The sequence below is a fragment of the Aptenodytes patagonicus genome, chromosome 6 (assembly GCF_965638725.1).
Source record: "Aptenodytes patagonicus chromosome 6, bAptPat1.pri.cur, whole genome shotgun sequence".
Classification (NCBI taxonomy): Eukaryota; Metazoa; Chordata; class Aves; order Sphenisciformes; family Spheniscidae; genus Aptenodytes; species Aptenodytes patagonicus.
The window spans coordinates 76,411,710-76,428,482 of record NC_134954.1 but is presented as its reverse complement, the minus strand read 5'-3'; the positions used below and the strand labels follow the sequence as shown (position 1 = coordinate 76,428,482).

At 36.8% G+C, this 16,773-nt stretch overlaps 1 protein-coding gene across 1 annotated transcript in view; it reads right to left on the bottom strand.

The window, feature by feature from the left end:
• Positions 1-572: 572 nt before the first annotated feature.
• The window catches only part of PKP4 (plakophilin 4), a 107,865-nt gene continuing 91,664 nt past the window's right edge, over positions 573-16,773 (bottom strand). Inside the window, exons 12-22 of the mRNA XM_076343244.1 lie at positions 15,338-15,521; positions 13,776-13,893; positions 13,083-13,274; positions 12,764-12,937; positions 11,752-11,902; positions 9,427-9,622; positions 7,389-7,473; positions 7,168-7,285; positions 4,342-4,473; positions 3,529-3,602; positions 573-2,942 (exon numbers count right to left, since the gene is read on the bottom strand). Of these exons, the coding sequence (XP_076199359.1) occupies positions 2,694-2,942; positions 3,529-3,602; positions 4,342-4,473; positions 7,168-7,285; positions 7,389-7,473; positions 9,427-9,622; positions 11,752-11,902; positions 12,764-12,937; positions 13,083-13,274; positions 13,776-13,893; positions 15,338-15,521 (1,673 nt within the window). The 3' untranslated portion in view covers positions 573-2,693. The remainder of the gene's footprint in view (positions 2,943-3,528; positions 3,603-4,341; positions 4,474-7,167; positions 7,286-7,388; positions 7,474-9,426; positions 9,623-11,751; positions 11,903-12,763; positions 12,938-13,082; positions 13,275-13,775; positions 13,894-15,337; positions 15,522-16,773) is intronic.

The following is a 16,773-nucleotide window of genomic DNA, read 5'->3' as shown; positions in this document are numbered from 1 at the left end:
GTTACTTTAAGCACTTGTTTCCCATTGTTCTCTGGCTCACCTCAGTGAGCATAGCTGTTTCACTGAGGTCAATGCTACTTTCAGTTGTCCTCCGTGGGAGTGATTTACACAAAAGGACACGTGCAAGTCTGCTGTTGAGTCTCGCTGTACACATTCTCAATCTGTTCTAATCCGAACAATAATTTAACTCCCTGCTTTTGAAGTTTAGTTCCTCTTTTTCTTTCACCATATTTGCAATTATTAGAAAGGTGGAAACAAAGTAGTGAATTTCCCAGGGCACTATTACTATTTAACTTCCAAATTAGCATCACCTTCTCTTAAGGACATCCACTTTTCAAAAAGTTAACAATTTTTATCTTTCTCAGTGGAGTATCAATCTGAATACAAAATTGTGAATACAACACATTTTAAAAGCATTCAGCGTACATTTATGCTCATGACATTTTGAGACAAGCCCAAAAGCCAGACTGCACTATGAAAGTGAACTATGAAATGAAATTCTGCCCTACTTCTTCCCCACTTCCACACATTCAATCTGAAACTACACATAAAGGGAAACTAACCAACAAATACACTGTACAGATAATTTTAATCAGTATAGCACCAAGACTGTAAAAATACATAAATAAATGAGACGAATAAAAACAAATGAAAACTAACATAATGAACTCTATGTATATATTCTACAGCATGAAAGATCCAAATTGGGGTGCTGTCCCAAATCTTGCTGGTTTTGATCTTGATGAAACTGCCTCAGATGAGAAGCAAAAATCATTCCATCATAACAGCTGTTTTGTTGAAATGACTATGTCCCTCTTTTTTTGAGAGTTATTAGCAGGTTCAAAGCAGCAAATAGTAACAGGCTATGACCTTTTCAGTCTATTATTTTGTTATCTGAAGCTAATTTAAATCTTCCTGGGACAATGAAATGCCAAATAAGTATATTTGGCTCAGAGAGCTTACCACCTTTAGTAGGTTATAGGCGTACCAGATAATCAACATTGACCTGCATTGGTCTGCGTACCAAAGCTTGCACATGACTCTGAAGGTAGTTAGAACAATGATGAAAGATCAGTGGCGAAATTATTGTCACAAGAAACAAACTCGAAGTCAAGTAAATGGAAACTATTTTCTATCTTAAAAGAAAAAATAAAGTCTTCTAGGAAAGAAAAGGCACCATCTGCACAATACTGGCCCTCAACAACACACGTCGCACCGCAGCCAGTGGGGAATTGCATGGCTGTATATCAAAGACCTAACTTGCTACTTTCACTGTGCTGTTTACCCCTTCATTTCTTTTCCCTTTTACAGTTGGGGGGCTGAAGTAGCCCAACCAATTAAGGAAAAGTAAATTTGCCTTATAATCTAACCTTGGAGCAGTTCTGCTTACCTCTTCTCATTTCACTGATGCAATTTGGATATTTGGAAACACTGAAAACCAAGGAAAAGTGCAATGATGGGGAACAATAATTATGATTACAGACAGTATAAAGTTAACAGACTCTACGGCATGAGGAAAGTATGCGATTTAGTTACTTAAAATAATCAAAGATTTTTATTGTAAATAAATCCAAGCAGAATGTAGTCAAAACGGAGACTATAATTTCTATGAAAGCAAGATCATCTTAATTTTCTTGGGGAGAGCAAGGGGAGGAGTAGAGGAGTGATGGGAAGAAAACAGGATAGAGTTCTGAAGTATCTTGGACTGCCCGTATCAAAAGTAAAAATACTAGTCTAAGGAATAACGGGAGGAATGTACATAATTTCACACTTTGGTCTGCCAGCCTGACTGTCAGAATATATGCACTGAAGAAAGCTGGGAAAATGGCCCAAACGTTTTGATATATTTAACCTGGCTTAAAAACATGCAATTAGACTTCATATTCATGGTATTTGTTTCCGAATATCACACACAGAAAATAAAAAAAAAAATGAACAGGGAACAGCTTTCCATGGATGAGACTTCCATATTTATTGTTATTCCATGGGCATAGAAAATGGCAGTGAAGTTTCTTATGAAATAGGCAGGGAATGGGAGAGGTGTAGACATACTGGACTGGACTTTGTGCTTCAAAATTACACTATTCATTTTTAAAAGTTTTTTTTTTTCCTTTTAAAATTTATAATATTTTCTTGGAATTTTTTTTTGTGCATGATGTTTCGAATTCCTTTTAAAATGACACACTGCATTACAAATGGATGGCACTTTAAACCAATGTGGCATTTCCATATTTACACCAACGAAAGAAATTTACAAGACGTAATAGCATACAATCTTGACATTTAGTAATAGCAATAAAACAAGGGCATCCATTTTATTTTTTCTGTACAAACTATCAGAACAAGACTTTTATTCACATAAAAAAAAAAATCAGCTTTAATTTGCTCTGACCTACACACTTTCCAAATTCCTTTTACTCAATTCTCAAACCTTTCATCACATCGCCCACACCCTCACCAGACTACAGGAGCTACAAGTAATTATACCTAACATCTAAACAGAGCAAAAAACCATCCCTTCCAGTTTTTCTTCCTGACAATTCCTCACTGGGGAAAAAAAAAAAAAAAAAAAAAATCTTCCTTGTTCCTTCTTTTATTTCACTTTCACATTTCATAACCAAAACAACAAATGAGGCCATTCCATTTCTTCTCAAGCAAGATGAGAAATACACTGTTGTTTTTTCTCTTTGATGCTACACCCAGGAGTCAGGTGAACCTGGGTACTGTTCTGCTCTATAAGAAGATCGTCTGGTGGAATAAAAGTCTACATAATTTGTGGTTGATTTCAGTCCATATTGTGTTGTGTAATCTGAAGTAGCAGGAAAGTGAACTCGATCATCAAAATATGGGTCTTCATAGCTATGTGGGGACTGCAAGTATAATCTGTATGCATCATAGTTTTTTCTGTTGGTATCTTCTTGACTGTAGTACAATTGCTGATGCTGTCGACAAAATGATAGAAAAATAAGCTTTCAAAATATAATTAACAGAGAAAATACTTGTTTCTCAAACTTACACACATTATATAGAACCTTTCCCTAAAAAGTTAAGTGCAGCTCTACCAATGATGATAGTAACATAGGTTTCAAACCTCCATGAAATGTACCTAATTTTTAAATGAAACTAAATGCAGGAAAAACCTCTAAGCCTGCCTGCATGTCTCCTTCTGCATTCACTGGGAGGCTAGTAACTCTCCAAAAGTGGTACTCTTAGAGCATAAGTAGAAAGTACAGAACCTGACCAAAAAAAAAAAAGTCATGTCAAGTCAGAAAAGTGGTCTCAGGTCCCACCATAAGAAGAACACGCTAAAATATCTGCTATAAAAAGAAAACACAAAGGTAACAGAAGTACATAAGCAATTGTCAGTTTAAGTACACTAATGCCCAGTAACAATTAACTATGCTATAGATACACTGTAAAAAAGCACTCTAATACTATGAAGTATACTCAAACTCCCTTAAGTTCTATTAAACACTATATGCTGAGTCTTGCTATCAGTGTAATTTCAAAATAAAATTTTGGAGTCACCTGTAGTCGTCTGTTTTGTTCTCTTGCTGGTGAGGAATAGGAACTGATGTAAATTGGTGAAGGTTTGCTGGAACCTGTAAGAAAACAGTTTATAGCAAAAACTTCAGCCTTTATTCTTTCATCTATAAGTCTATTTGCTTCTGTTTTACCTGGAAGAAATTATGTAGCACCCAAACAATTAAGTCTGCAGATTTTAGTATCTACTAATAATAGAACAACACAATACAGGCAAATTTTGTCCCTCAGCAGTAGTTAAATTGAAACCAAGAGGCTTTTTTCTGTTGCTGTTTTTTGTTTTACAGACTAATAACCTTTAAACCAAGGAATTTCCTTCTCTTTATTCACTGTCATCTCTATTGTTTTGCGACTTGTGTCAAATAGTAAGAAGGAAAAGGGAGATCAGGGAAAAGACAAAATCTTGGTATAATTTAATATAATAATATGATATTATAGTATACAACCGCACATTATTATTTATAACATAACATCATAATAATATATAATGTGCATAATAAACAATTTTCTGTACTAGGATTTTAAATAAAAATAAAATTTCCAAACGCCTCTCACCTCCCAATATATAAACAGATCTTCTCTTATTCTGGTAATGTGTGCAATTTTAAAGAAAATAGCCGAGACAGATGAAAAACCTGCTCTGTTCCACATATGAAGAATATAACGAATACAAATGGAAAACAACATTAAGTAGTAACAAGCCTGCTAATGCAACTGTCCATATGGTGATTGTATAAACTCCTCATATAAGGAATATTTATGTATTCCAGTTAAAAGTTCACCTAACTGGTATCTTACCGGTATAGATGTCTTTCTGTGTAATGACATCGCCTTGGTTATTATAATACTGCATAGAAGGTTGCGTTCTATCATACTCAGAGCGTGGTTCTCGAATTCCTAATAAAGCCGGTGATGAGGACGTGCTGCCAACTGATGAAAAAAGAAAGATTATCAGTATATACAACAAAAGCCTTTCCCATACCTAACCTCTTTACTCTCTCCTCATCCCTTCCTTCCTCAAGGATTAACAAATGAGAGAGATGTGGGTAGTGGACAAAACCAGTACATAGTTTTTTCTGGATGAAGAACCCCAGTGACAAAAGCCAACAACATACCATGAGATTATAATTTTATACTTTAATGGTGACTCACTGCTCTATAATGCTTACAAGTGAAGTAAGAGAACTTACCCATTTCAGTTTGCATATGACATAATTTGTTTGCATTTAGAAGATCATACTCCTGCTAGTGTTCATGATTTTATGTGAAGTTATACTTAAATAGCATCTTTAAGTCCATCCTACCACTTGGGATAGGACAGAAAAATTTAGTCTGCCTGGCTGAAGTGATCCATGTACACACATATATTACTGTCCGTTGATTAGCATGCAGGAGTGTATCTTGGACATTTTGTGCTCCAGTTGGCTGACAATTGTTGTAAGATCATAACAATGGATTACTTGCTTTATATTCTTACAGTGAACAGCTGAATCTCTACCGTAGTTGTAAAAAGTTTGTTCTGCTAAATCTTCCCTGTTTTACAGACCACTCAGGTTTTGTTGGCTTAGAGAGACTCCAGTAACACAGGAGAAAAATACTTAAAAAATAATTTCTAGAAATTCTGCTTCAAAATATTAATCAATGATATCTTCTTCCATTAGCTGTGTCCATTACATCATATCTCACAATTTTGTGTTGTTATGGACAGTTTAATTACTGATACTATCCTGGCATATTCATGGCTAAAAAAGCTAAATTTGGGGGTGTCATTAAAACTCTGACACGGGTCAACATAATGTCTGTGTCAATAATTGAGTGACTGAAACCAGAACAACTGTTACAGAGGCCAAGTGTAACTGTTCTACCGTGCAGCTACTGTGCATGCTGTAATCAGCAAGGCTGCTACCACAGTACCCTCTGTGGACGTGTTCTTTGCACCAAACTTCCACCTTACTAGTTTAAGCTTGTTCATGCTCTGGAACAGAAAAGCAGACACTTCCTATTAGGATTTTTTACTAAGCGTTCTTTGAAGTACAACAGCCTCTGAATATTATGTTAGAGATGCCCATCTTACTTCCTGTTTGTAGTTCAAAGAACTGGAGTAACACAGTTGTTCTGCGAGCATATCTTGGGAGAGAAAGTGCCAAGGTAAGAATTTGACAGTAGGTATTGGAATATTCTTTTATGCTTTGGTAGAATCTGGTCAGTTCCCTGAGCCTAAGCCGTATTTGCTTCCTTATCATTGCTTATTTTGAGAGGGTATTTTTGGCTCTGGCAGTAGATACATAGCTTAAACAGCGTGAATTCAAGGCGGTGGTTTGATGCCAGTATGTGCAACTTGGCAACCATGTGTAAAAGTAAATCTGCTTTCAGTATCATGTGGTTTGCGAGTGACAAAGATACTTGGTCAGGACATTCTTTCAGAATCCCGAAGGGCTGGGAGAAAACCGAACATGGAACACAGTAAGATCGGAGTAACAAAATCCTCTAGAATTGGTTACTGCAGTCTGCTGTTGTATGGCACTAGACAAAGGAATCAGTCCTGTATGGTGGTTGTCCTACTGTGATGGTTGAGAGGAACCCTGGGCATGGAAGATATGCTTTCTTTCCCTTCTTAGGACACTATAGGTATACTTCTTGTAGGAAAAGAAGTCCCTGGTTGAGTCTTTGTTTTTCAAGTCAACCATGTCATGAAGGAATGTGTGAAGGTTGTTACTTTTATGTAAAGAAGTAAACAACAGTATTGCAGAAACTGGTCACTTATTTTAGCAGTCATGGTAGATAAGATATTTCTCAGTATTAACAGGTATCTATTCACATAAAAATAGAAGAGTAAATTGGATAAAATAAAATGCCAAATGAAGACAATATACAAGGCTTCAAGTAGGTTTTGTATCAGCCCCCTCATGAAGATCTAAATCCTAGCACTGAAGATGTTAAAGGAACAAAGGCGAGAAATAAATGAGAAGGAGTCAGAAAAGTAAGGCTTTTGTATTGTCTTGCTCATCCTAATGGGACATTACATAATTGGGAATGAAAGTAGGTTCCTCACTATTGGTCTGTTGCTTTCTATGCTATCAAGTACCCATGTTCTGTGAGGCTACATCTGCAATGCCACATCATACAGCACAGGAGTGGCGGCTTTGTAGAGGGAAATCGTTGGTAACAAAGTCCAGGTGTGTAGTCTGAGGATTTTACTTAGCACCAAGTCTGGCCTGGTCCCATGAACTGAATGCCCATTAGCAGCTGGAGTATATTAGTGGTCTGGAAGCACACCATCTGATTTAGTTTCATCCAAAAGGAATACAATTCACACATTCTGAGACTGCAGTTTGATTTGCATTAAGGAGGAAGTGGGGAGACTTCCTTCAAAGTGCTCCTTATCCAAACTGAAATGCTAATATAGAGACATCCACAAATCCTGTGGAATCTGAAGCCTGCCAACAGTAACAGCTAAGGTAACATTCAGAGTACATGAAGTACTTATGTTTAAATACAGAGGAGAGACAGCATGACGTCCGTGTTTTAGACAGAATTAGGAGTAAACTGAGAGGTTATTTTTACTTAAAAAAATGGAATACCAGGTACCCCCTTCAGTAAATCTTTTCACATTTCTTGACTGACCTGACTGTATGATGGGTGACATCTGTTGATTTGTTGTTGATAAAGAAGGATGTGATTTGAATCTCTCTCGCTCTAGTGTTGATACTGGTGTAATAAAATGACTTTGATTCCATCCATCCTGTGGAGTGGCAAAAAGAAAAAAACATCAAAACAAATCGCTTTTCATTAAATTAGAGTTTTTGTAGAACTGTTTTCCAGTGTAGGCTAATTTTGTAATTTACCTTCTTATAAATGCTACGGAGATCTCGATATTGCCATAATGTATTCAGTACCTGGGCAGCTGCCTTGACAACTTTCAGTGACGATCTAAGGAAGTGAAGAATGTTACATTATTAGAAAGCCACTTCATTCCACTTCAAAAGAACAACGTTCCTGAGCTACAAAATAGCCTAAACCTTGATGCTGTGAAGCAAGTCAGGTCATCTCTCCAGGTCTCAATAATGCATGCCTGCATTACCACAGTGTGAACAGCAGCCTCACCAAAAGGCTGGTGCAGAACCTGATTAAGCATGACAATCATTTCCCTCTCCAGCCTAGGAATTTTCTCTTCGGGTCACCCACATGAGGAATAAAGGGTTGAAATAGCTACTGTCATTGTCTGCAAGAATTAAAAATCATTAAAAGAAACATGCTATTTAGCACATTTCATAAAAACTGAGACTACATACTTGAAATCATTGTACAAAATTCCTAACTGTAGAAAAACAATAAACAAATAAAAGAGCGCTGGTATTAAAAGTCTCCAGACATCCTCATAGTGACACTTTGTTCTCAGTTCTGTGTTGCACTACTGAAAACTTTTATTGGTTGGGAAAACACTTTTCCACTCTCAAGAGCAAGGCTAGGAAAATTGCTCTCGCTATTATTAAAAATAAAATCATGCCATCTTTTTAAGGAGAAATGGTAGTAAGCTGGTGGTGGTACTGAAGTAGTGATTTGACATTAAATGCCACAGCATGACATCTGTGTTAAACATATGCCTTTTTCTGTCACTGTGAAGATTCATCCAAATACAGTTTTTGAAAGAAAAGCCCGAAAAAAATTGCAGTTGATAGTGTTAATCAATGAGTAGACACTCTTAATACGTTCACAAGATTTTAAACTTGTTTAGTGTACCCTGTTGCCTCATAAATATAAGTGCAGATGCAACTTTACACGTTGTCTCCACAGACCAATGAAGTCATATAAAGGATCACTCCATTCACACCTGCAGTTGAAACGAGCCTGTGTCCCTTGAACATATAAAGTATTACAAATTGTGGATACTCAAAACATAGCCCGGTTCCTTTTGAGACAAAGACTTTGTTAAAAATGTGGTATGTTTAATTCACACTGACGCACTTCTCTGAGAAGAGATCCTTTTCTCTCCTTTACCATCTGATCAAATGCTGGGAACAGCACACAGGGCTGGCTATATAATCAGATTTCTGCTATCCATAGAAAGGAGATCTGCGATATCCTCGTTTATACAAGAGTCCCGCTAATATGATTTGCATCAGTCACATTGCTAAGGAGTACAGAGCACTGATGCTGATCAAAGCCAGATGGGGTCCATGAGGCTGACTTAGTGCTGACCCTGCACAACTCAGGAGCCATTACATGTTCCTGTTCCTTGATGCTCAGCTGCCCAGTTCTGAAAGGTTTTATTACTACTAAATAAACACAATGCTTGATCAAGCCCAGAGCTGAATTCAGCTAACAAAACCCCTAGCACAGGGGTTGGCACAGCCATCCCTGAGTAAGTCTGCAGAGAGCCAGATCTTCTCAATCAACACTTGCTTTGCAATCCTATTCGAGAAAATCCCACTAGCTAGGTAAACTGCTTGGTAGGCCAAGTTTTCCTTACAACCTACCAAATGGCCATGCTAGGTATAAGTAATAGCTATTGTGATACATCCTGACAAAGGTGCTAACATCTTCTGACTTTGAAAAGCTCTAAATATTCTATTAATCTTGTAGGTGTTTAAGAGGGGACAATTTTTTTTAAATACCATTTAACTTGAATGGGCCCCATTAATGTGATTACTGCATGCAACTGTAAAAGCCTCCAAAAGCTTTAGATAGAGAATACACTGCAGGAGAATGGTGTTACTGACTGCTTCTTCCTTCCCAGTATGATTCATTCAGACTTTGTTAGCTACTCAGATCAGGACTGCAAAAGCAGATCCTCTTTTTACGCAAAAAATCATTCCCCATATTCTTGAGCATTTTAAATGGAATAGAGAAACAGTTTAGGTATGAACTTTGTTGCCTACTTGCCTGTCACCTCTTCCTTTCGTTATGTTCACCAGCTTTTCTATTCCTCCGGTATCAGCGAGGGCTTTGGCATTTTCCATGTTTTTACTAGTGACCTCGTGCAAAGCACAGCAGATTGCCGCTACAGTCTCATCAGACAATATGCTTGGACCATTGCCTCCTGGAAGTCGATTAACCAGATCTCGCATAGCATATTTACCTATAAGAACCCATCAACAGAACCAAGTAAAAAAAATACATTTTGGTACTTAAGATTTGAAATTACAGGACTCATTACAAAACTGCATCTGAAAGCAATAAAAAGAAAGACAGGATCAAAACCATGGAAACCTTCCAAGAATTCACATTTTACACAGAGTCAAGAGAGACTAGAAATCAATTTTTGAATTTTTTTTTTTTTTCTTTTAGCTTAAAAATGTGAGACGTATTTTTGCATTAAAACAGAAGCATTTGTAAGCAGGAATTATTTGGAGAAAGCAGAATCATTCAAGGAAAAATGTTACGCTATGTATTATGATTGAAGGAGTAGTGCACATTCCTAGGCTTCATTTATGGGAGTGTTAAAGAAATCCTTACAGTAACTTGGAATTTTTTTCTTTCAGACATTCTGTTCACCTTATTTGTTACTCATAAGAGATCAGATCTCAGCTCTTTCAGATTTCAATTACTGACTGTTGCACAAGAATAACCACACTGCAGACAAAAGAAATTAACTAAAGCTAAGGTAATTCCCCCCCCCCCCCCCCCCCCCCCGCTTAGGCTGTGCTGTTAATTGAATGATTAATTGATTTTATTGAACACGTGTTTGTACATAACAGTGAATAATGACTAAGCTTTACACAAAGCCATTAGCTATCTATTTGCATAACGTGCCTAAGGGGAAAAAAAAAACCCAAAAAGGAATTCTGCAAACAAAAGGAACAACTTTTCAAACACACTGGAAAACTATCACCAACAATGCTGTATAACAGTAGTACCCTGTCACTGCTAATCTTGTAGCAAGCTCATCAACACGTTTGCATATACCAATTTATATTGTTATTTCTTGGAGTCGCCAATCCCTTATTTTCTTCAGAGTTTAGACTATGTAAACCCATTATTCCTGCCCTTACCAACAGCAGTAAAGTTGCATAAATTAGATTACTAGCATGGGGTAATTTATGACTCATTTCATGTCTCAAAATATTTTATACAAAGATTAGTTTCGGAGTATATCTGGAAAGCCAGTAATTCTTTCACAGTTAAGGCTTTGACAGGGAGAGGGAACAGGTGGAGGTGCATTCCTGAACTGAAAAGTTCTGCCAGGAAGGGAAAAAAAAAAATCCTGAAAAGAGAATATCACCGGAGTATGACCCATATATGGCTGGTGCTACAGAACAGAATTTTCTTTTTACTAATTTCTTGTGTATGTAAGAAAACATGTTCTGAACATCCAAGATGAAGAAAGCTTCAGTAATATATAATAAAAATCTGTTCACCTCCATTTATCTTTTTGAGAATAATGATACTCTTATCTGTATAAATAGTTGTTATATACTTATCCCACTAGTCTACAACACAGAAAATGCTTCTGTAACAAAAATGAAACTTTTGTAGATCATGACATGTGTTAGCAGGGTTCATTTAGGCCACAGCAGTCTGAAGCTGAGGGTGAGGCATGTTCAACACTTGCCATAATAGACTGAGATTCCTGATCAAGGCAGGAAAAATGTTGTTTGGGTTTCTTTTAAATGCTAGATGAGAAAGGCTCAGATGAATGCTTAAAGTATGAAATATTAAAATTGACAAAAGGGAAACTAAGTTTTTCTAGCAAGCACCCTTATTGATTACTTAATTCAGCAAAGACACATATGTACTGCTCTGTATGTGGGTTTTCGTGGAAATATTTTACTAGGAGAAGATGTCTTCCCTCTCTCCCATAAATAAAGTATTTACTGATGCACTGGCAGCAGAGCTCTCCTATCCTCTTAGAGTATGTAAGGGACCTTGAAACCCTCCGAGAAGGTTACCGTTTAGCTCCAAGGAAGTAGAGTTGTGTTTTCCATCATATTTTGTGCTGACAGTTTCCTGTCCAGTGTAGTTTAGCTGAGGTGACTTCCATCCATTGTAAAGAGATTGCCATGCAAGATGGCTAAACGCAAACTAAAATGTCAGTATTACTCTGAAAAGCTACTGTTGTCAAAAAGATTAATTTCTGTGACACAACTGACATGATATAGTAAAAGCAAGTATGCTATTTCTATTGGTAGAATCTCATCCTAGTATTTTTTCAATACAAGGTCTGACACGTTGGTAATCGTGCTTTCTTCGGTACAGTTCTGTACTTACCAATAAGCTCCTTATTACGAACATCTAATGCCATATTCCTTAAGGCAGTTGCCACAGATGAAACAACTCTGTCATTATCCATTCTCAGCAGCTCCACGAGGATTGGTAGTCCTTTTTCTTTTCTTACAGCAGCTCGAATGTATGCTGCGAACTATAATAAAACTCCAGTTACTCACAAATCTACTACAACATTCTCATTGAAGTAAGAATTACAATCTAGTAAAAGATTAAGTATGTTAGGGGGCATTTTCCAAAGAAAAGCGGACACGTTAAATGTGTATCTTTTCTACTATTATAAAGGGTTGGCTCTTTGTTGTTTTTCACTCATTCCTCTTACAAAGCAATGTTTAAAAAAGGTGGTCTAACAGACAAAATATCTTAATAGATGACAAATCAGTTGAAAAGGGAACAATTTTGGGTTGTTTTGTTTTTTTAAAGACCAATTTTATAATGGTCACAAAATGAAAAAGTCTTAGCTGTTTTTCTACAAGCAAAGGAAGCAATTAATGTTTTTTTTAAATCTCCCCATAACAAATACATAACATTAATAAAGTGTTCTCATGTGGTGCTTTTGTAACATATTGTATGCAAGGGCCACAAGCAAGAATGTATGGAAATAAATAATACAAATAATAAAGCTAATACAAACAATTTATTTATGCTGGTCTTACTTTGACAGTACCTTCCCACCAGAACTCACAGCTAGAAGATGCTAGAAGATTATTTTGACCTATTATTCACAGGAAGAAAGCTTTTTCTGTTTATTTAAAATAAATGGTACCAATTTCAAGGCCAGTTTCCATATTGCTCTTCCTGTCTACCATCTTTGTCGTTGCTTTTCACTGTGGAAATAACATTACTGCAGCACATAAACACTAATGATACACACTAGAGAGAAACGCTCAGATGCATACTAGAAAGTTACATGTTCCTTCTGAACACATTCCAGTATCTTATTAAAAAAAAAACAGCTAAAATACAACAATAGGAGGAAGAGTAGCAGTTCACATACCTTCCAGTTGCCTGCAGAAAGATTCTGGAGAGATCCTGCAGAGCCCTCTAGAGTAGCTGGATTAGAGCTTTCTGCTAGAAGCGTTAGGTATGGCTTTACCACAGATGGGTGCCATAGCATTTCCACCCCTTTAGGAGACTTGGAAAATCCTGGTATAGGGCCAACTCCATCCCACTGAGAAATGAACGTGTATTTGTAACTACATGAAACCTGTATATTTTCATTCAACATACGATAGTTCTTCTTCAAGCTATGTACTCCCCCCCATCATTAGCTAAACTACAGTTGATATATTTGTAATACAAGGAAAACGGCAAACCTGATCCTCCTGTGAAGTTTTTTTTTTCTTCTTCTTTTTTTTCCCCCAGCAACTTGGCTCTGAATCTTTGCTAGGTGATTCTTTTCCTAACAAGTCATCCAATTCGTTGATTCCTAGCAGACGTGCCTGAGGTACCTCCAGTTCCAAACGGTAAGAAAGGTTTCTCAAGGTACACACACAGTTTTCCACTGTCTGAAGCCAAACCAGAAAGATGTCATGTAATTAGTTACTTTCTTACATAGTGGTAAAGCAAACCAAACAAATGAAGCAGAGGTGAAAAGGCATTTGGAGCACAAGCACTAAATTCTAATTCTGGGCCTTGGGCATTGCTTTGTCTGTTTCTCTGGGAAAACTGCAATCTCTTTCCTGATAGCCTCAAATATGAAAATATTTATAACAGTAATCTCTACTATAGTGGCTTATTTTTTTAGTATTCTGAAAATGAAAAGCACAAGAGCTTACTATTATTTTATTAAAAAATGAATACTTCAACACTGATGAAAATGAAAAGCACAGAACAAGTTACACTATTATGCAACAGAACTTGATTGTGCATCAGTTAACTGGGGTTGGGAGAGAAGACCAGGTGAGCTAAGCACATGACAGTGCTAAATTATACTATATAAACCCCAAAGGATCCTATCAGACATACAGTTTAGCACTAAAAATCACTTAGATGAAATGTGCACACACCTTGCTGTCATAATCTGATGTGTTCACACATGTGTGGATCACGTGTAGCAGTGAATCAACCAGCCCTTCACAAGACCTCATCTGCTTCCGGGCTTCTTCACCTGCAGAGCTTAGATTCCTAAAGGGTTGAAATGATAAAGGAACACAGTGTATTCACAAACAGACATACATACAATAATTTTATAGATAGTTTGCGGAAGTTTTTTATACAGCTGATTGATAATTGAGAACTTAGAAGGAAACACACCATTTTGTGCAGCAACCCACCCCCAATTCTTATAAAAGATAAATACGATTCAGAACTGCAATTTCAAGATAGCATCGACTCATTGACAAAAACGACCATAAGTAGAACCCCTTTCCCGCAGACTTTTCCATTCCAAACCCTCTCTGTTGTACAAGCCCAAATCTATGGTTTGTATGTGCTGTAGAATAGATTGCTGAGCTTGTCTGTGTTAGAAATACCCTTTGTTGCCTCTTTTTTAAATTGGATCCATTCGGTGATCTGTTCTGTGGTGCAGCCTCATTAACATTTGTAGTAGTGCTACATAGACAGAAGTATAAATGTATAAATTAGAGTGTAGGGAACGGAAAAGGCTGCACTGTGCTTTAGAATAAGCAGCAAAGGGTGTAGACAAATATTTGCCTTCAAGGTCACTATACTGCAAAACTTGAAGCTTACACTGTGACTGGATGCACATTGAAAATGGTACTGCTGCTAAAGAAATGCCACCGCGCCTGTCCATAGAGGTGCTTTTTCTCTAGACATCATGTTTGCACTACTACGCTAGCACAACCCTATGTTCAAAAGCAGTGTAAAAATCGTCATCTTGAAAAACAACCCAATGAACAACAACAAAAAATAGTTTATGAAAATATTCTGAGGTTTAGAAGGGTTACCAGCAAATAAAAAGCAGTTCCAGTTCTGTTTAAACACAATGGCCTTACTCTGCTGTTTAATAGAACACAATTTGAAATCTAATAAATTATAAACAAACCTACAAATGAACAGAAATAGCTCATATACTACCCCTGGCCCTTGAATTCTCTTTTCAGATACTTTAGTTTTGCCTTTTATTATTCTGAATACTTTTTTTTCTTCTTACTGCTGTTTGAGAAATCCACAAAGGTAATAGTCAAACACTTCTTTACTGATATGTATGCATATACAAACATAATTATTTAAATGTATACAACAATAAAGAATCACCAAATGCACAATTTTTTCCCTAAATAATATTCGTAAGCCCTACACAAAATACAAAAATTGCAGTAATTAATAAGGGAAAAGTGCAATGATCATAATTTATAAAAAAACCAACCAAAATTTAACCATTAGCCATTATAGTTAGCATCTCTTAGTGACTAACTTTGTACTTTTCATATTTTTCTAATATGGGGGAAGAAAAACCCCAACCAAATGCAAAAGCTGCCTAAATGATAGAACTATATGTAATTTATAGAATGCAACAACTCTTTTGTCTTAAAAATTACAGTATAAAAAGGACCTGTTGGATAACACAATTACTCTGAAAAGGGAGTCTTCTAGAACAGCAAATTACCTCAGGCATCCTGTAGTATTGCGTAGAACTAGGGAAGTCTGAAATTTAATTTTATGATCATCATCAAAGGAAGAACTGTTCCATCCAGAATGTGGCACTATCACAGTGTTTGTTAGTGTTGACAGAGCATCTCTAATGATTGTCATCTTTACTGCATCACATGAAGACAAGTTCCAGAGAACTCCTTAAGAAAAGATTTCCATTGCAGTAAAGTCAGAAAAGACTTGGCAAACAAATATAAAGCAACATTAACAACTGAAAAGACATCTCTTTAAACAGGAGAAAGATAATTTACCTATGCAAAAGCAGAAGAAATATAATTAGTCTGCAATGTAACTTTAATAGCATTCCAACATTATTGGCCAGTAAGTGGTCAAAGCTGTCATCAAAAGATTCACTTTACAGACTGAAATAAATATTTCTAAACTTCAGATTATAATGTATTCAGCAGCCTTCACTCAGCTGTCTGGCTGCTGCGTAAGCTCTTTGATGGAAGAGATGGAATGCGAGGTGATAATCAGAATAACCCTAGTAGATCAGCAGGTAGGTCTCCCACAATACTGAGAAGGAAAACATGCATATCAGTGAGTAAATATTCCTCTTTTTTCTTAAGGAAAAATACTCAGCAGAAACACACACTGACTGACAGGAGATGTTCCCTTCTTTCCTGAGGTACAGCTCATTCTGCTACCCGAGAGGAGAGGGGGAAGTCCCCACTGCACTACAGGAGTCTAGAGGAATATTCTCTACAAGCACACAAAGTCATCTCGTTCACAAAACACCCTTCCATCTTTCTGAAACCTGTGTGCCTCGAGCTCACTGTATGTCTCTAATGCTAGTATCTTTCTTAGATATCTAAAGATCAACCCCATACTGACTACCTGTAATGGGAAGAAAAATCTGTCTTTTTTTGTAGTATGCCAAACAACATGCTACATCAGTGCAAGCTGGTATAAACATGGCATAGCAGGCACTTCTGTTCCTGAAGAGGTCACTAGTGGATTTGCCAGATTAATTCAGCACAAAACTTCATATAAAACAAAAAATGAAAGTAATTTAGTCATTTACTATTAACTAGAGTTTTATTGATGCCTGTCATCTATATGCACATTTGTAGGTGTGCACGCACAGTCACTGCAGCTGGAATGGGGTACCAGTGACACTGCTTCCCAAGTGTGCCCGGCAGGACTGGCACCCTGTTTCTGTTTACACAAACAGAAAAAATATCTCTGAAGAAAGCAGCTGCTGGTAACCTCCTTCCAATAACTGTTCATAAGGACATTACAGCTATGGTTGACCATCAGCAGTAAGCTCCTGACTTATGTGGTCAGGTCAGGTCAGGTCCATACTTGTACCCACTGTCTGGTTACTTTTTAAATCACCTGCTATTTCACAGAAATATTACTTCTGTGGAAAATTACACATTTCCTTCCAAT